At 32.3% G+C, this 17570-nt stretch overlaps 3 protein-coding genes and 1 long non-coding RNA gene across 6 annotated transcripts; 2 read left to right on the top strand and 2 right to left on the bottom strand.

Moving 5' to 3' along the window:
* The first annotated feature begins 1595 nt into the window (after positions 1-1595).
* Positions 1596-2713, top strand: LOC128040585 (uncharacterized). The gene is made up of 2 exons (XR_008195355.1): positions 1596-2102; positions 2203-2713. It is a non-coding gene; the product is annotated as an uncharacterized LOC128040585 (long non-coding RNA).
* Positions 2714-2804: 91 nt separating this feature from the next.
* Positions 2805-5452, bottom strand: LOC105779197 (54S ribosomal protein L51, mitochondrial). Its single transcript, XM_012602959.2, has 4 exons — positions 5286-5452; positions 4492-4571; positions 3260-3366; positions 2805-3161 (listed from the first exon to the last, which is right to left on the bottom strand). Exons 2-4 carry the CDS (start codon positions 4569-4571, stop codon positions 2989-2991), a joined length of 360 nt encoding a protein of 119 aa, XP_012458413.1. The 5' UTR covers positions 5286-5452; the 3' UTR covers positions 2805-2988.
* A 5684-nt stretch (positions 5453-11136) lies between these two features.
* Positions 11137-13035, top strand: LOC105779191 (putative F-box/LRR-repeat protein At3g28410). 3 transcript variants are annotated; one of them, XM_052629675.1, is made up of 3 exons: positions 11137-11513; positions 12185-12343; positions 12555-13035. In XM_052629675.1, exons 1-3 carry the CDS (start codon positions 11184-11186, stop codon positions 12927-12929), a joined length of 864 nt encoding a protein of 287 aa, XP_052485635.1. In that variant the 5' UTR covers positions 11137-11183; the 3' UTR covers positions 12930-13035. The 3 variants fall into 3 exon arrangements, with proteins under 3 accessions (XP_052485635.1, XP_012458405.1, XP_052485633.1); XM_012602951.2 differs by having other exon boundaries at positions 11137-12071; positions 12185-12244; XM_052629673.1 differs by having other exon boundaries at positions 11137-12071.
* Positions 13036-13108: 73 nt separating this feature from the next.
* LOC105779195 (probable calcium-binding protein CML46) lies at positions 13109-13957 on the bottom strand. Its single transcript, XM_012602957.2, has one exon. The coding sequence runs from the start codon at positions 13696-13698 to the stop codon at positions 13162-13164; it is 537 nt and encodes a 178-aa protein (XP_012458411.1). The 5' UTR covers positions 13699-13957; the 3' UTR covers positions 13109-13161.
* Between the last annotated feature and the right edge of the window lie 3613 nt (positions 13958-17570).

Genomic DNA, 17570 nt, shown 5'->3' with positions numbered 1-17570 from the left:
GATCTCAAAATTCCAGCGAACTTCACAAGTCAAAGCTCATTTTGTGTATTGATGAGCGTGTGTGAAGAAGAACTAGATTGGATGAGTGCATTACCAGATGCAATTCTCCACAAAATTCTGTCTTTGTTGCCAACCAAACATTCAGTTCAAACCAGCATTTTGTCCGAGAGATGGATCCACCTCTGGAAGTTTACCCCCGTCATTCACATTCTAATGTATAGTCCTTACAAACACATCACTCCATCTGAATGTACTTTCATACACATACTTGGGCCCAACACCAAGCTCCGAAACTCCATAAGTTCAGCTTCCAGTTCTCCACTGGACCCTTGCGGGATCATTACCCTGATGTTCAACACTGCATTGAGTTTGCCATTTCAAGACAGGTTCAGATTCTTTCAGTTTCAGCTCATTTATGCACAGAAGTGCTTGAACTAGGGGTGAGCATTCGATCGAATCAAATCGAAAATTTTCGAGTTAATCGAGTTTTCGAATATCATTTTATCATCCTAACTTTATTTGAAGTTTTCTCGAATCGAGTCGAGTGAGATGGAATTCGAATCGAATCGAATCGAATATATTTGTTCGAGTTAAATTTTAAAAAATAATTTTGGGTTCTTGTAACCATTGTCACCCATCGTAATAAATTTTGTCCACCTTAATCAAATTTTATATTAACTTTCATTACCTCATAATTTATTTATTAATTTTTTATATACTGGTTAGCTTCTTTGTTTGCTTAGTTGTTTCAATTATCTTCAGATTCTTGTCACTATGTATTTTGGAATTAAAAATATATTAAATGTAAAAATATGATTTTTAATAAAATTTATTTTAAAAATAAAATGTGAAATTGATACCAATATAAAATTTTAACACAAATATTTTATGGCATAATTAATAATTCAATTTTAATATAAATAATCAATATGACTAAACAATTCAATAATATAAATAATATAAAATGTGAAATTTAATTTAATAATATAAATAGTAGATATAAATAAAATTATTGCTATTTATGTTTAGTGATTTTTTTGGATAATTTTGATTTTTTATTTGAGAGTAAAGGGTGAGAAGTAAAAGTTTAGGGGGAAAATAAAAAGTTTTGGGGAATAAAAGTTTGAGAGAAAGTAAATAGGGGGAGAGTAAAATTTTGGAGGGAAAATATTTAAAAAAAAATTGGAGGGGGGAGGGTTTGTGGTAGATGGGAGGTGAGATGGGAAGAGAATAAAAGTTTTAGGGGAAAAGTGAGAGGGAGTAAAAATTTTGGGAGAAAATAAAAGGTTTTGAGAGTTTTTGGAAGTAAAATTTTGAGAAAAAGTAAATGGAATAGTAAAATTTTGGTGGGAAATGGATTTTGGGTAGATTGGGGGGTTAGGAGGGGAGTGGAGTAAAAGTTTTGGGAGGAAAGTGGGAAGGAGTAAAAGTTTTGAGGGAAAAGTAAAAAGGTTTGGAAGTTTAGGGTAAAAATGTAAAATATTATAGTTTGATATTCGAATTATTCGAATTATTCGAATTTGAAAACTCAACTCGATTCGAACTCGAAATTCGAATTTTTTTTCGATTTTTTCGAGTCGAATCTAATTTTGCTCAACACTAGCTTGAACAACACTATGTTTAGCCTAACATGTTTTATTCCCATGATAATGTCCGATCATTAGAACAAGTTTCCTTGAAGTGTGTTCTTTTCAATCCAAACCCACCATGTGATCTACCTTTTGCTTCACTCAAAACCCTTTGCTTCTTTGATCGTGCGATTGAGGATGAAACTTTAAAGGCGTTGGTTTCTAAGTTCCCTGTTCTTGAAGGCTTCACAATTGACCGGTGCCATAGATTACGTAACTTTAAAGTTTCTTGGTGTCAAAGTATGATGCATAGTTGACCATGATTTGAATCTAGAAATTGATGTGTCAAGTTTGTCTACTTTTAAATTCTGTGGAGATTTAATGAAGATTTCTTTCACTTCTTTGCCTTCCATTGTTGAAGCCACCGTTTTTCAATGGAGTTATAGAACATATGGGCAAGAATTTTCCATTAGAACATGGTTAACAAATCTTGTCCATGTAAAGGAACTCAGTGTGAATTCTTGGTTTTCTCAGGTATATTTATTTCTCAGTAAACATTTGTTGCTTTGTTTTAAATGGATTTTGATTGTTTAATTGAAGTCTCATATCCATTTTTTGTTCTTTGTATGGAAAGTTTCTTGCTAGAGAACATTAGGTAAACAAAAATGGATGGAAGATTTTCAAAAATCTTAAGCTCTTTTCTTGGTTTGGTCCATCGGCAAAAGAGTGTGAGCTCATGGCGCTAATTGCCTCCTTGGGTTATTGCCCCTCTTTGGGGATGATTGAAATAGATGTGAGTAATTACTCAGTTTCCCTAATTCTCATCATTCTATTTGCATATGATTCTTGATGGATTTGCAGTTTAGATCTTCGTATTGGGAAGAAGCTGGTGGGAGTAGACCAGCTTTTGCTTTGGAGCCTCCTTTTGTTGAGCTGAAAAAAGGAGATGGGACAACTAAAAACAGAGTTTCTGCATAATGTGAAGGATATTAGTGTACATAATTTCTTTGGCTATAAAAGTGAGATTGAATTTATTAAGCATCTGTTGCAGCAGGCAGTTGTTCTTGAGACGTTATCTTTAACCTATCATAGACTTGAATTTGATCCTGAATTTAGTGATAGATTAGTTGAAGAGGAAATTTTTAGCTTGCGTTCATATATTGTTTCATTAGACAAATTATTAGAAGTTCAAAACCTGAGAAGGTTGAATGCTATGATGTTTGGAAGAGGTACAGATGCTTTAAAATTATTAAATATTTGGGTCCAATCATCTATTACGACATCATTTGCCTTTGTTCATTACACAACAGTTTCATTCACCTCCAACGAGTGAATGTTTCAGCAAAGTTGCCATCATGACTACACAGAACAATAAAGAAACATACAGACAAAATTGAGAAGAACTTGGTACTATTGTGTCTCAAAATTTCACATCAGTTGTCCATGTACCTTGCACACTAGGGTGTTTAGTTACATGCCTTGTCTTCAATTTCACCACCTTTCTTCCCAATGCGTTTCTTAGCCTGGTTGCATAAAGAAGGATATCTTCAGGAGTCATATTCTTCACGCATACCACCCGCTCGTTTTTGTTCTCTGAGAAATTGGCAAGATACATGTTTTGAGACATGGTTAAAAACAACGCATACGTGAATGCATCATGTCTGAAACTCATCCAAGAAAGAGTAACTTACTGTAAAAGCCTTTCAAATGTGGATGCTGCCCACGAATGAGTTCAGTAACCACCTCAAGCTGAGGGTTTTTCTCTTTAAAAGTTGGTAACTCTGACTCCATAAATGCCCTGGCATAACCATGTCAAAATTACCATGAGTTTGAAGAATTCAGAATCCATTTAAAGGAGAGAATTCATATTTGTACATGCTTCTTGGTATTATTAATTATAACAGAGTTGAACTTGAGACTACCATGGTATATGAGTCAAAAACCAAATGTTAACAAAGTATGGCCTTTTCATTTACCTTACTTGAAAGGCATCCCAATATTGTATCATTAAGTCATTAGAAAACTTATTCATGAGATAATGACTAGCAAAAGCAGTCCGTTAGATTTTACCATCCCCACAGCAAATTTCTTTTCAAGAATTTCTCACGTCAATCCCCCTCCAGAATAGCCTCAGTCACATGACAAGAGAAAAGGGAGGGAAATGTGCTTCTCTGTTTCTATTTTGGTCCCCAAATACTTGGGTGGATGAATAATGACAATGTTCAATTTTTCACTACTCTTTCACCGGGTCGCACTAATTATCAGTGCATACACATGCAGCGATGACTTGAGTACCCTAATGTAACCTAAAGTGCTAAGCATTCAAATATACTTGTACAAATATTAAAGAAAGCAGCCTATCTCAAGATGAACTCCAACATCATCCAAGATATCCTGCTTAATCTATGATATCCCACTACTTTGGTGATCATATATTTAATCACCTACAGCTAGATTCAGATCATCCATAATTTCAACTATCAAACCATCACATTATGCGCAGATGAAAGTGACACAGCTTAATACTAGCTTGAGAAGCTGATTCATTCATTATTTGCAAATTACTCAGAAGTGGTTCAATAGTTTAGTTTATATATAGATACGAGTCTCCACAGCATAAACAAGAATAATACCTAAAGTTGAAATGCAAATCTTAGCACAAACTCTTGGCCAACAGATCAAGAAAACATTTAACAAAAAGGTACCTGCTTTATTAGGCAAACAACGACGAGAAAAACACATTGCAATGTTGGAATTGAAAAGAGAAACGAAACAAACATTAAGATTTCGAAAAAGTACTTTACTCCAGAGGTGTTAAGCAAATATACCAAAAATAATATAAGCCAGAAAGTTTAGAAGATAATACTCAAGAGGTTTATATAAAAGTTAACAAGTGGAAAAAAAAGAAGAATTAAAATCATACCTGATGCCCCTACTACTACCTCCCCAATCACAATAGCTTACAATCAGCTTTTTAAGTTGCCAAACTCCTCGCAATGCCATCTTCATTTTCAAAACATAAAAAAATTATTAACCAAGTATATGTTTAACCCCCCCCCTCTCTTTTTATTTTCTAAATAGCAATACATATAAAACAAATGAATTGCACCCTTTGTTTTTGCCAATTATTTCCATAAAATTAATGCTAACTTAAATACTATAATTCAACCATAAGACATTAATTTTTTCAGAAAATTCAAGAAAGTGAAAGCAAATAGTAAAACTATTTTGAACAATACGATTAAATAAATACTCAACACGCCTACAACTTAGCATTTCAACTACACAAATTCACAATGTAACCTACTAATTACAACTTCGACCTACAAATTTATATTCTATAACAAACTAAAATCCCGCTTCTAATCAACTATCCTTAATGTAACATATAATGAGGAAAAAGAAAACAATATCTCAAAGATTCTATCACAGGGAAAAAAAAAACAAATCAAACCCGAAAATTTGAACAGCATACATATAAATGGTCTTCTAAAATTGACCAGGAAAAAAGAAAACAACAACATTTTCAAACCCAATAACTTGAACCCAAAATCACCCCCCAAACAATAGAATGCATGCAAATAGATTATAAATAACAGCAGAAAAAACATAGATCTAGTAAAAAGAGACTCGAATTAGAAAAAAAGAACAGAGAAATCAACTGGCAAGAATGCGAATAAAGGGGAAATAATAATAGGCAAAATATGGGGATTCTACCTGACAAATGAAATCGATTCTCAGAGAAGACGATGAGTGTTTAGACACGAAAAAAAAAAAGAATAGAAATATTTCGTCACCTTTATTTTTTGATTGATACTAGGGTTTCGTACTCCTCTTAGACCCTATCTTGCTTTTAGAGTTTGTCACTGGATCGTTAAGCTCAAGTCGAAAGTTTGACGTGGCTTTTTTATTTGTTTAATAACAATTTTAGTTTTTTTTTATATTTATAGATTTTATTAATTTAGACTTAATTTTAAAAAAATTAATTCTTCAATTTAATTCTAATTATTAATTTTTTCTCTCTACCTCAGCCATAGTTATTCAATACAATTTTCTGCATCAAATCATAAACTATCGATAATGTTTTTTTATTGTTTATTATTAAAGAAGAAATATTTTTTTATCTTTTAGTATAATATATGTTGTAGCACTATCTGCAAGATACATATTTTCATCGATCTTGGGTCCAACAAAGTTACAGTGAATATCATTGTTCTTAAATTAAAAGAGAAATGAAAAGAACAAAAGAGAATAATAGAAAAGTGAAAGGATAATTCAGCTTTTACTTGCAATACAAAAAATTTATACATGCTCTTTATTTATAGAATCTCAATTACTATATGTTATAAAAATATAACAAAAATAATTAAGGTACACTATAAATTATTTAAGGATTGCAAGAGTTACAAGAAAATAAATTATTGGGGATTATGGGTTTTTATAAAATAACTCAAAAAAATAATTAATTACTTAAATAACTTATTTTTTTGATAAAATACGAAAATAATCCAAAATCTATAGTAAAAGTTGGTGGAGCTAAAGTGTTTGGTGCCACCAATATGCCACGTCAGTAATCTGTATTAAAAAAATATTTTTTTGGTGAAGTTATGTAGAATGATGCTACTTGTATAAAATATTAGAAAAATATTATCATTTTTGAAAGTATAGGGATTTAAACAATTTTACTTTTTTTTTTGTGGAGCCAAATAAATTGGCCTTACTAAATTCCAAGACACTACCCTGCTTATTTCACTATTGAAACAACTTAAATTTTTATTTTTTCATTCGTTACTTTTCTGATTCTTTGTCCTTTTTCATCTTTTGGTTTTTCTTTTAAGTTTTATTTATTTTTCCTTTATTTATTTTGTTTGTTTGTTTTATTTATTTGTATATTATTGATTTTATAAAATTTTAAATGAATATTTCAAATGTTTTATAACATTATTTTTAAAATTTTAAATATATATTTTTAAAATTATTATTATTTTAAATTTAAATATTATTTTTAAATTTTAAATATTATTTTAAATATTATAAAATATTTAAAATATATTATTTTTAAAGATATGACCTTTCAAATTTATTATTTTTATAATATTTTAAATGTATATTTTAAAATTTTAAATATATATTTTTAATTTTAAATATAATTTTAAATTATTTTTAAAAATTATGATTTTTAAATTATTTTAAAGATATTTAAAAGTTTTTTAAAATTCTATTTAAATTTTAAAAATAATATATATTTTAGAATGGCTCTACCACTTTATTACAAGTGTTATGTTTTTTAATATAAAAATTTAATATTTAATATTTTATTTTGGTGGAGCCATTTTTTATGGCTCCACCTCTTGGTTCTCTAGCATATATAGAGAATGGTAAAATTGTTATGTTTAGTAGGAGAGTTCAAAAATTCTGTTGAAGATGAATAATGAGGTGTTTTTTTTGTGTAAGTTCTTTTTTATGGTGAAATTGTAGGAGGTGATGTTGGTTGTGTATTTCAAGGTCGGCAAAGAGTAGGGTTGCGATTTAAAAAAAATATGAAGCTAATAGAAATGAAGAGAAAGATCAGTGCGAAAATAGCTATCCGTTGTAGAAGGGCGATATCCATATTATTTTACAAGTTTCCAATCTCTATAGATCCGTTCAACTTTTGTGAGATGCAACTGTTAGATGATGGTGACTTGGGCACTATGATGGAAATATGGTGGTCGACTGGGAGTGAGAACCCCCAACTAGTTGAGTTATTTGCTAAGTTAGCAGACTTAAAGCATGTTGAGAATGTTAGTCTAATAAGTCAACATCGCGAATTTGACTTTGATCTTAATGTCGGATAGACAGACCAGTTAGAATCCGGAGGGACATCGCAGATACCTGAAAATCTAAATTATAGTGGAGTTCGTATAACAACCCTATCCCCGGTCCCTATTTACAAATACATCCGGAGGTGATAATAAGCACAGAGGCAGATGTCGGAGAAATGACCAATAATGGTGAAAATTCTGATCAGGATGTTTAAGATTTTATTGACCCCGATGTTGATGAGGTTCCAAACGATATCAATAATGAAGGCCCGGATGAGGTTGAAGATGTTTACGACCCTTCATTTAGTAACTCAAGTCGTGGCATTGTTTTACGAAATGAACCTAGGGGTGACATGTTGAACGTAGATCCAGATGCAACGCATGCATCCGAGTTCCTTAAGTACGTCGATATAGTATCTGCTCATAGATTGACGTTAAATTCGCAGTTGGAGGAGTTGTTCGTTGGATAACGGTTCGAGAACAAGGCAGACTGTGTGTTTTCCATCAAACAGTACATCATGAAGTTGTCGATTGATTACAAAGTTTCCGAGTCTACACCGACATTATATGTTGGGGAATGTTGGAGAGCCAACGATAGGTGTGGTTGGCGGGTTCGGGCTACATTTATACAGAGGATTCAACTGTGGCAAATACAAAAATTAGAAGGGCCTCATACATGCACTAATGCACGTATGTCTCAAGACCACTGGAAATTGGATGCCAAAAGTATTTGCAACTGCATCATGCCACTAGTGAAAGATATCTCAATCATTCCTGTGTCGAACATTGATTGAGCACATGCAAGCCCAATTCCAGTACAGAGTGTCGTACACGAAAGTGTGGTGCGCGAAACAAATGGCTATGCAACAATTATACGGCGACTGGGATGAGTCAAACAATAAACTTCAAGGTTGGGTTTCAGCGATAGTGGAGTACATCCTAGGAACTATCATAGACTTGCAAACGTTGTCTTATAGAGGCTCGATTGGACAATTGGAACTGGGGAGAAGAGTTTTCCGCGACTATTCTGGACTTTCGATCCATGTGTTAGGGCCTTCTCCCACTGCAAAACTGCTAGTGCAAGTTGGTGGAACGTGGCTTTATGGAAAATACACGCGAATACTTCTGATTGTGGTTGTACAAGACAGTAACAAAAATGTACTATCGATCGCTTTCGCCATCGTGGAGTCGGAGAACTCCGAATTGTGGGCATATTTCATTCGAAACTTGCGGAGGCATATTGTCAGGTAAGACAACATTTGCATTATCTCCGACAGATCGAAGGGCCTTGTTGCTACGATTTGGCAATCCAAAGTTCCGTGGAGGTCCGTCTACTATATTCGTCACATCACTGTCAATTTCCATAATGAGTACAAGAACAAAGACTGGTGCAAACGAATCGTGGACATGGGTAAAAATATCGTATTTAAATTCGTATTTGTAAATATTTGAGTCTCTTTCCTAATTGGGATGGTAATATGTTTTATCGAAATACAAACGTAGGATACGAGCTGGAAGCACACTGATTCAGACATAAGTTGGCGAGGTTAGATACTGATATAGCGGGGTCTAAACCTTTTCTCAGACAGTGGTTGGGTAGCATGGAGCCATGACAATAGGCTCAATGTTTTGACGAGGGGTATTAATATGGTCATATGACAACTAACCTTGTTGAGGCTGTTAACTCCGTCTTGAGATGTATGCGTCACTTGGGAATTTCAGTAGTTTTTATAGCCACATTTTACAGGCTATCAACGTTAACGCCAAAAATGAGGTTCAAACAAACAAAATAGTCAGAGGCAGGACAAGTGCACGTCGAAAAAATCAGGGATGATATGAAAGAGAACGTTCAAAGGGCTAAGTCGATGAATGCCAAACTATATTTCCGAAACTTGGAAACTTTTCGAGTGATAGTACATCAATCGTCGGTCGAGGATCCCGTCACGGTCCTACGGAGTTGATCTCTGAAATAGGCGGTGTGAGTGCAGGATATTCCAAACACTACAGTACTCGTGTGCGCATGTGGTTGCAGTGTATGCTACCTACAGCTTAAATGTTGAACAATATATTGACGATTTGTCACACTTGAATGTATGTTGCGTATTTAGGGTAATGAGTTCCTCGTATTAAGGGATGCATCGACATGGGAAATGCAACCACCTGCGTTCAAGATGTTGCTAGATCGGTCACTACGTAGGAGAGTCAAAGGTCAACCGATAGCAATAAGGATTCAAAATGACATGGATATAAGAGAACATGTCAATCCAAAGCGTTACACCATATGTAGAACAATTGGCCACAATCGGAGCAAGTGTCCCTATGGAAACGTCTATACTGGTCAAACTTCACGGTCTGAAAGAAATTAAATGTTATACCCAATGTTTGCATTTTATGGTCATTTGGAAATAAAGTTTGTATTGTTTAGTGTTAAGCTTTTATTTAAAATTAACAGTTGCAACTTTTATACTTTAAAAGATATTATAAATTATACAAAAAAAGACTAATACTTAAGTTGTGGAATTATAAACCAATACAATAAATATTACATAACACTTGAAATTTACATAACTCAAAATTGGAAAGAATCGAGAGTGGTATCGTTGTTCGAGGTATAGCGGTTTACGGGCCTTCATTGACGGGGTGGATATTGGAGTGTACTGTACATCAGGAGGATCGACAGTTGAATTGAACGTGGCCTGAGGCAGGGTGGAGTACATGTTCTTACCAAACATATCAAATGATATCGGTGGTTGCTTTAGGTGATATGAACTCGAACCGCCCATGTCTGGGTGATATGAACTGCTCCGCGACTCATCACAAAAAGCGTCCACCCATTGGTCTGATGTGTTCAAAGGTTGGTCCTCCGAGTTAAATCACTTTGAATTCAAATCATTTCAGGTTAGGTTTGAATTGTTGATTTTCATGATCAAATTGAATTGTAATGAGTTTAGATTCAAATTGCTTAAACAAAATTTTCTTAGCTAGAGCAGTGGGTGCTGTTGCAAAATTGATTGCAAAGGAAGGGAAATTAGCCACATTAAAATTAACTTTTAGTGAGGTCTGATTGCAAAGGAAGGGAAATTAGCCACATTAAAATTAACTTTTAGTGAGGTCTGTTTGATATCCAAAAACTGCCCAGCAACAATCAGATAGATAAGGAATGTTGGGGTTTGACCAGAAAAGTTTGGGTAGAGCTAGATCTAAATGTTGGCTATGTAAGCGTCCTGTAGTAAGTGTAGTAGTTATGAACCCTATAGACTATCCCTATGGGGGTGGTGAAGGGAGGGCTTCAATTGGTAGGAAAAATCCTGCAACCCCTTCGAGTTATCGAGTTTTAATTAGAATTAAAATATTACATAAATCATGTTTTTAAATTTCTTAATATTTTAAAATAGTAAAAGATCAATTTTTTTTTAACTTAAGCTTTAAATGATCTGAATGAGCTTGAACAAATAAAAATGTTTTTCAATGTTGGTCTAGCCATGTGTAGATCAACTTAACCTATTATCTATCATATATATAGTTGGTACGTATTTTTAAGAATTATTCCAATTCAATAATTTAAGTGTTAAATTTAATTGATTCAAAGTTAAATTCAAGAAATTTAATTTTATTTAAAAAGGTGTTCTATAATTAGTTTGACTTTAACAATGAATTATTAAAAAAAAAAACTTATTATAAAATTGTCAACACCAATCGCTTTTGTATGTATAATAAATGATATCAATTAGCAATACAAGCTGACATCTTACATCCCAACAAACTTTTAAAGTCAACTTTTTTTCGTTCTTTCTTTCGTGGGTGAATCAACATGTCTGAAGGACAAGATTGGATCAGCGTATTACCAGATGAAATTCTCCATCACATTCTGTCTTTCTTGACAACCAAACAATCGATTCAAACCTGCATCTTGTCCAAAAGATGGATCGACCTCTGGAAATTCACCCCTGTCATCGACATTCAAATGGCAACTCCTTACCATGAGACCACTCCATCTGAACGTACCTTCATACACAACACTTTGACCCAACACCAAGCCTTCAAACTCCATAAGTTCAGCCTTGACTTCTCCTACGAAGCCTTATACGCTGTCGCTAATGTTCAACTTCAACACTACATTGAGTTTGCCATTTCAAGACAGGTTCAGATTCTCTCAGTTTCAATTGAGTTACTCTTTGAATACTTTTGTTATGTTTTGCCTAACGTGTTTTATTCCCATGATAATGTCCCATCATTAGAACAAGTTTCTTTAAAGGGTTTTCTTTTCAATCCAAATCCACCATGTGATCTACCCTTTGCTTCTCTGAAAGCCCTTTGCCTCTTTGATTGTGCGATTGACGATGGAACTCTAAAGGGCTTGTTATCTTACTTTCCTGTTCTTGAAAGCTTGACAATCGATTTGTGCCATAGATTACTCAACTTCAAAGCTTCTTGGTGTCAAAGTATGACGCTTAAACACCTTGTAGTTAGATGCATGGATAACCCTGGTTTCAATCTAGAAATTGATTCGTCAAGTTTGTCAAGTTTTAAAGTCGATGGAAATACAGTGAAGATCTCAGTCAGTTCATTGTCTTCCATTGATGAAGCCAAAATTTTTCGATCCAGATATTATCCATATATGCAAAACTTTGACACTAGAACATGGTTAAGAAATCTTGCCCATGTAAAAAAATTTGGTGTGAATTCTTGGTTTTCTCAGGTAGATTTATTTCTTAGTAAATATTCCTTCATTATTGTTCTGTTTTTTTTTATTGAAATATTGATTGTTTAATGAAAGTCTCATGCCCTTCTTTTGTTCTTGGTATGTCAAAGTTTCTTGCTAGAGAATATGAGGTGAACAACAATGGATGGAAAATATTCGAAAATCTAAAGGTATTTGCTTGGTTTGGTCCATTGGGAAAAGAGTGTGATCTCATTGCACTAATTGACTTCTTGGTTCATTGCCCTTCCCTAGAGAAGATTGAAATAGATGTGAGTTCTGTGTTTCCCAAATTTAAACGGTATTAAAAGAGAATACTGTTGATGTATGTGTAGGATGACATGGGGGAGATGTCCTAAAACCCAGTCATTACAATGTTATTTTACAGTTTCACCTGTCTCCCTCCATCACCTCAATAACATTCTTACATCACAATTGAAATCCTTGATCTACAACACTAATTCTCATTTGATGGATTTGCAGTTCAGATTTTCCTTCTCGGAAGAGGCTGGTGAGCATAGACCACCTTTTGCTTTGGAGCGTCCGTTTGTTGAGAACAGTGGAGATGGGCAACCAACAGTTGGATTTCTGGATAATGTGAAGAAAATTATCATACATCACTTCTTTGGCTATAAAAGTGAGATTGAATTTATCAAGCATCTAATGCAGAAGGCAGTTGTTCTTGAGACTTTATCATTAACTTACCATAGGCTTGAATTCGGCCCTGAATACGTTAGTCGTGGATATACTAGTTGCCCTCCTAAAGAGTTGGTTCAAGAAGAGATTTTTAGCTTGTCTACAGCTTCCTCTAATGTTCATATATCGTTTCATGATACTTATCACAAGTTAGGATTCTAGAAGCATCAATTGAATAAATAATTTCCATTGATTTGATTGTAAATTGTTGATGTCTGCAACTGCAAGCTATTTTTTTTTATTAGAAAGTATCAGCTACTTCTTCCCAGTTTTCAGGTTTATTAGTTTCTCGGTTTCTAATCACATTTACACCCGAAAAAAAGAAAGCAAAATCAACTATATATAAAACAATATATAATATTTAATGATTAAAAAAAAGAACAAAGAAACTGATTCAGCAAAAACTGTTCTCCATGAATTTTACAAATTCCTGAAAATCTATTCTGCCATCACCATCTTCGTCAAAGGTATTGATCATGTTGTTGCAGTTTTCCAGCTTTAAACCTTGTTTCAACCCCAAAACACACAGAACTCTCTGCAATTCCTCTGCATCAATAAACCCATCTTTATTCACATCAAAAACATCAAAAGCTTGCTTCACTTCTTCCAAGCTTGGCTCTTGTTCAAACAACCTTGAAATCTCCTCACAACCGTATGATTCATTCAACTGTTCTTCACTTTCTTGGCTGCAAAAAATCCCCAGGTTCCCCATCAAAATCTCCACTTCTTTTCTACATAATCTCTCACCACCAGATAAAACTTCCTTGCTTGAAAACCCAGATTTCTGGTCCTTCAGGTCCCAATCTGAAGTCTGGGATTGTGGAGAAAACGACCAATATCTTGAGACATAGCTTTTAACGGTGTTATAGCATGAAAAACCATGGAACAACAGTATCATATTGGAGTTTGAGTTTGCAGATGATGTTTCCATTGAAGCAAGTAGATTGGCTGTGTGATTGGGTAAAGAATATGGGTTTATATTTCTATGTTGAAAGAATGATATTGAAGAGAAAAGAAATGAAATGAAATTGATTGAAATGTGAGGTCTTGGGTGGGGTATTTTAAAGGCATGGAAAACCTTGCTAAGTTTTCAGAGGCGGTTTGATCTGAAAAGGGAAGTTGCCTGTATGGTTCAACCACTGACGATTGACCGCCACCATGAAATAAATTAAGAAAAGAAAGGGCCTTTTTCTTTGCAGATAAGCATGAAAGTGTAAATCAATGGAGGTGGTAAAAGAGAGGAAATTTCGAATATCCTGCATTATGGGAGTAGCTAGAAATATTTGGTCAACTTGTACCTTGTCTTGGTTCGCTTAGGTTTTTTTTTTTCATAATTCATCCAAATAAATGGATTATTTACACAAATATCCAAGTGTAAAATTCTGTATGAAAATGTTCCCATCTTACCTCCGGTACTACGTACCCTTCATCATCTCGTAATCATCACCCCCGGTCCATAAAAATGACCTTTTTTTTGTGTCAATATTATGTTCGTCGGCATTGGTATGTATTTTTTTCAAATACATTTAAAAGATATGGGTATTTCAAGATTTAAAGAAAAAAATATTTTAATAGGTATCAGCATTAACGTTGTCGGCACTAATTTAAACTTTTAAAGAAAATTTGTATTTTTCTTTTTTAGTGTCAACATTCTCTTTACCACACTGGTGTGATTTTTGAAAAAAAAAAATTGCAACGTACTCTAGTTGCCGAAACAGATGAAAAGAAGAGAAAAAGCTGAGGAAAAATAAAAATAAAAGAAGACGAGAAAAGACAAAACAAGTGAATGCAATTAAATTGCATGAAAACCAGTAATTCCATTAATTAATTAAGTCGTCGAAAAGGCAATTAGAAAGTTTTAAAAGTTTGCATTAATTAAATTGCATGGAAATTATTAATGGAAATATTTGCTTTTTTGGCTTAAGGAGTAAAAACTTCAATTTATTAAAAAATAATTAAGTTTTGTTTTTTTATGCATTCATTTGAGTATTTAAACTTTTAAAATGTATAAAAATACCTTTAAACTTTTTAAAAAAAGCAGTGAAGCCCTACTTTTTTTATACTTAATTAGGTACTTGAACTTTCAAAATATATAAAAAGCTCTCAAACTTTAAAAAAAATAATTTTGTACTCAATGTGTACTTGAATCGCCTCTAATTTTTTCAATTAAAGCCACTATGTGTCACAACCACAATGTGACATGTGACAAAAAATAATAAATAAATAAAAATTAATAAAAGTAATAAAATTATTAAATTTTAATTAAAATAAAAATTTATAAAATTTATAAAAAAATTATAAAATTTTATAAAAATCGAAAAAATATAAAGTATATAGAAATATAGAAAAAATTTATAGAATTTTATAAAGTTGTAAGAAATTTATAAAAATGTAAAGAAATATAAAATTAAGTAAAAATTATAAAATTATTGTACTAAAAGAAGCATTTTATAAATTTTTATAACATTTATTGATTTTATTTTTATCATTTTTGCCACATGTCACGTTGTGTTGTGACACAATGGCTTTAATTAAAAAAATGGGGTCGTTAATTTTAAGCATCAATAGTTAAAGTTAATGGTTAAAGAATTTTTTATTTTTATAAAAGTTTACAATTTTTATAATTTTTATATTTTTATTGAAAGTTAACAGTTTTTATAAATTTTATTGATATTTATTTTTTATAATTTTTTAGTCACATGTTATACTGTGGTTGTGATGTGGCTTTAATTGAAAAAAATTAGAGGTAGTTAAATTTAACTGTCAACTATTAAAGTTAATAGTCAAAGGGCCTTTTTGATGCATTTGACAGTTCAAGTACCCAATTGAGTGCAAAAAAAATTCAGGAGCTTAATTGCTTTTTTTTTAAAAAGTTCAAGGGTTTTTTTTGATGCATTTTGAAAGTTCAAGTACTTAATTGGGTGCAAAAAGAAAAAAAAGCAGAGACCTAATTACTGTTCTTGATAAAGTTTAATGATTTTTTTCACTCTTAAGCTCTGTTTTTTTTAAGTTTAAATTGTTTATTGTATGGAAACCATATGCAGCTTTTAATTGCATGGAAACTTTTTAATTAATAAAAAAATCTTTTAAATGTTCAAAAAAAAGTTTTTAAACCATTTAATTAATGCAATTAAACTATTTAAACGTTAAAAAAAATGGATAATTTAAAAGTTAGTTACCATACAATTAAAAAATTGTATATGGTAAAAGTTGTACATGTTTTTAATATAAAAAACAATTTAAATGGTAAAAACTGTATACGGACCACAATTACTGCATGAAAACATGTAAACGAGACAGTAAGAAACTAAGGGGAAAGTATTAATAAACATCTGACTAAGGGTGGGTTTGGATGGGCGGTTGGGTGCGGTGCATTGCGTTTAGCTTACTTTTTGTCTCACGCTACAGTATCTAATCTCACTGCCACCGCTGTTTTTACACTAACCGCATGTAAACGCACCCTAAAACGAGGAATACCAACAACCCTTGCTTAGTTTTTATTGTATGCTATGAGAATGAGAAGACTATTATTTTAATGCACCATAATTTTGCGTTAATTAAAAGATTTTTCATTAATTAAACTTTATCGTAATTACTCATGCAATTTACTTGATGCACCACAAATTAATTAAAGAATTTTGTCTTTAATTTATTAGTTTCCTCTCTTTTTTTACTGGTCCCGATAATCATAACACACCGGTAAAAAAAAGTTTAAAAAATCACATCGGTGTCGACAAAAAGAATGTTGACACAAAAAAAGACATTCTTTAAAAAAAATTTGAATCAATGTTGGTAACGAGAGTGTCTATGCCTATTAAAATATTATTATTATTTTTTTAATCTCGTAGTACTCATATTTTTTAAGTGTATTTGAAAGAAAAATACATATCGATGTCGAGACAAAAAAAAGGTCATTTTTTATGGATTCGGAAATTATGAGACAATGATTACGAGATGATGGAGGGTGAATTTTGTACCTGAATATTTTTGTAAATAATCATTTGAATGGATGAGTTTTGGAAAAAAGCGGTTGGCCTACTTTTGTTTTTTTGTCTTGATGTGCTTCTATTTCTCTGCTTTGTTTCTTAGAACCTGCTGCCTTCCGTCTTGTTTAATTGCAATTTCTGAAGTTGACTTTTTGCTGTTGGGACAATGAAGTTTCTTGGATGTTCATACTTCATAGGCGGCTGTTTTATTTTTTTCCTTGAATTTGATAGTTTTTTAAATTTCATCCTTTAATTTAAATTTTATGTCAGTGTATATAACTCGTGATTGACTCAACTATTTATTTCAAACCCAGTTTAAAATCTTAAAACCTTATATATTGAGAAAATCTTGTGATAGTATATTTACAATACATCTTAACTAAACTTGTTTATAGGTCGAGTTATTTGTTTAGACCTGAAAGTCTATTTGAAATTTGAGAAGTTTATGTAAAAATATTAAGCTTAAAAAATAGATTTGGACAAAAAATTAGGCCCATTTAAGATATGGGTTGGACTCAAGCTTAAACATTCAAAGCTCGAGTTTAGCCCGACTCTTTTTTAGTTTATATTATTTTATATTATGTTATTTTTTATACATTGTATAATTTATAAAACATAATAATAAAATTTATAGTAATATATAATACTACTATAATGTAAATGTAATGGGGCCCAATTGACCCAAGTTCAAACAAATTAACAGCCCAACAAATACAGGCCCGCATAGGCCCAATAGACCAAAAACAAAAACAAAAAGAAAAGAACCCTAGTCCAGCAACTAAAACCCTAAGCAGCCTTGCATATGCGCCGCTCCCAC

The sequence above is a fragment of the Gossypium raimondii genome, chromosome 4 (assembly GCF_025698545.1).
Source record: "Gossypium raimondii isolate GPD5lz chromosome 4, ASM2569854v1, whole genome shotgun sequence".
NCBI lineage: Eukaryota > Viridiplantae > Streptophyta > Magnoliopsida > Malvales > Malvaceae > Gossypium > Gossypium raimondii.
This window is presented reverse-complemented; position numbering and strand designations above follow the sequence as displayed.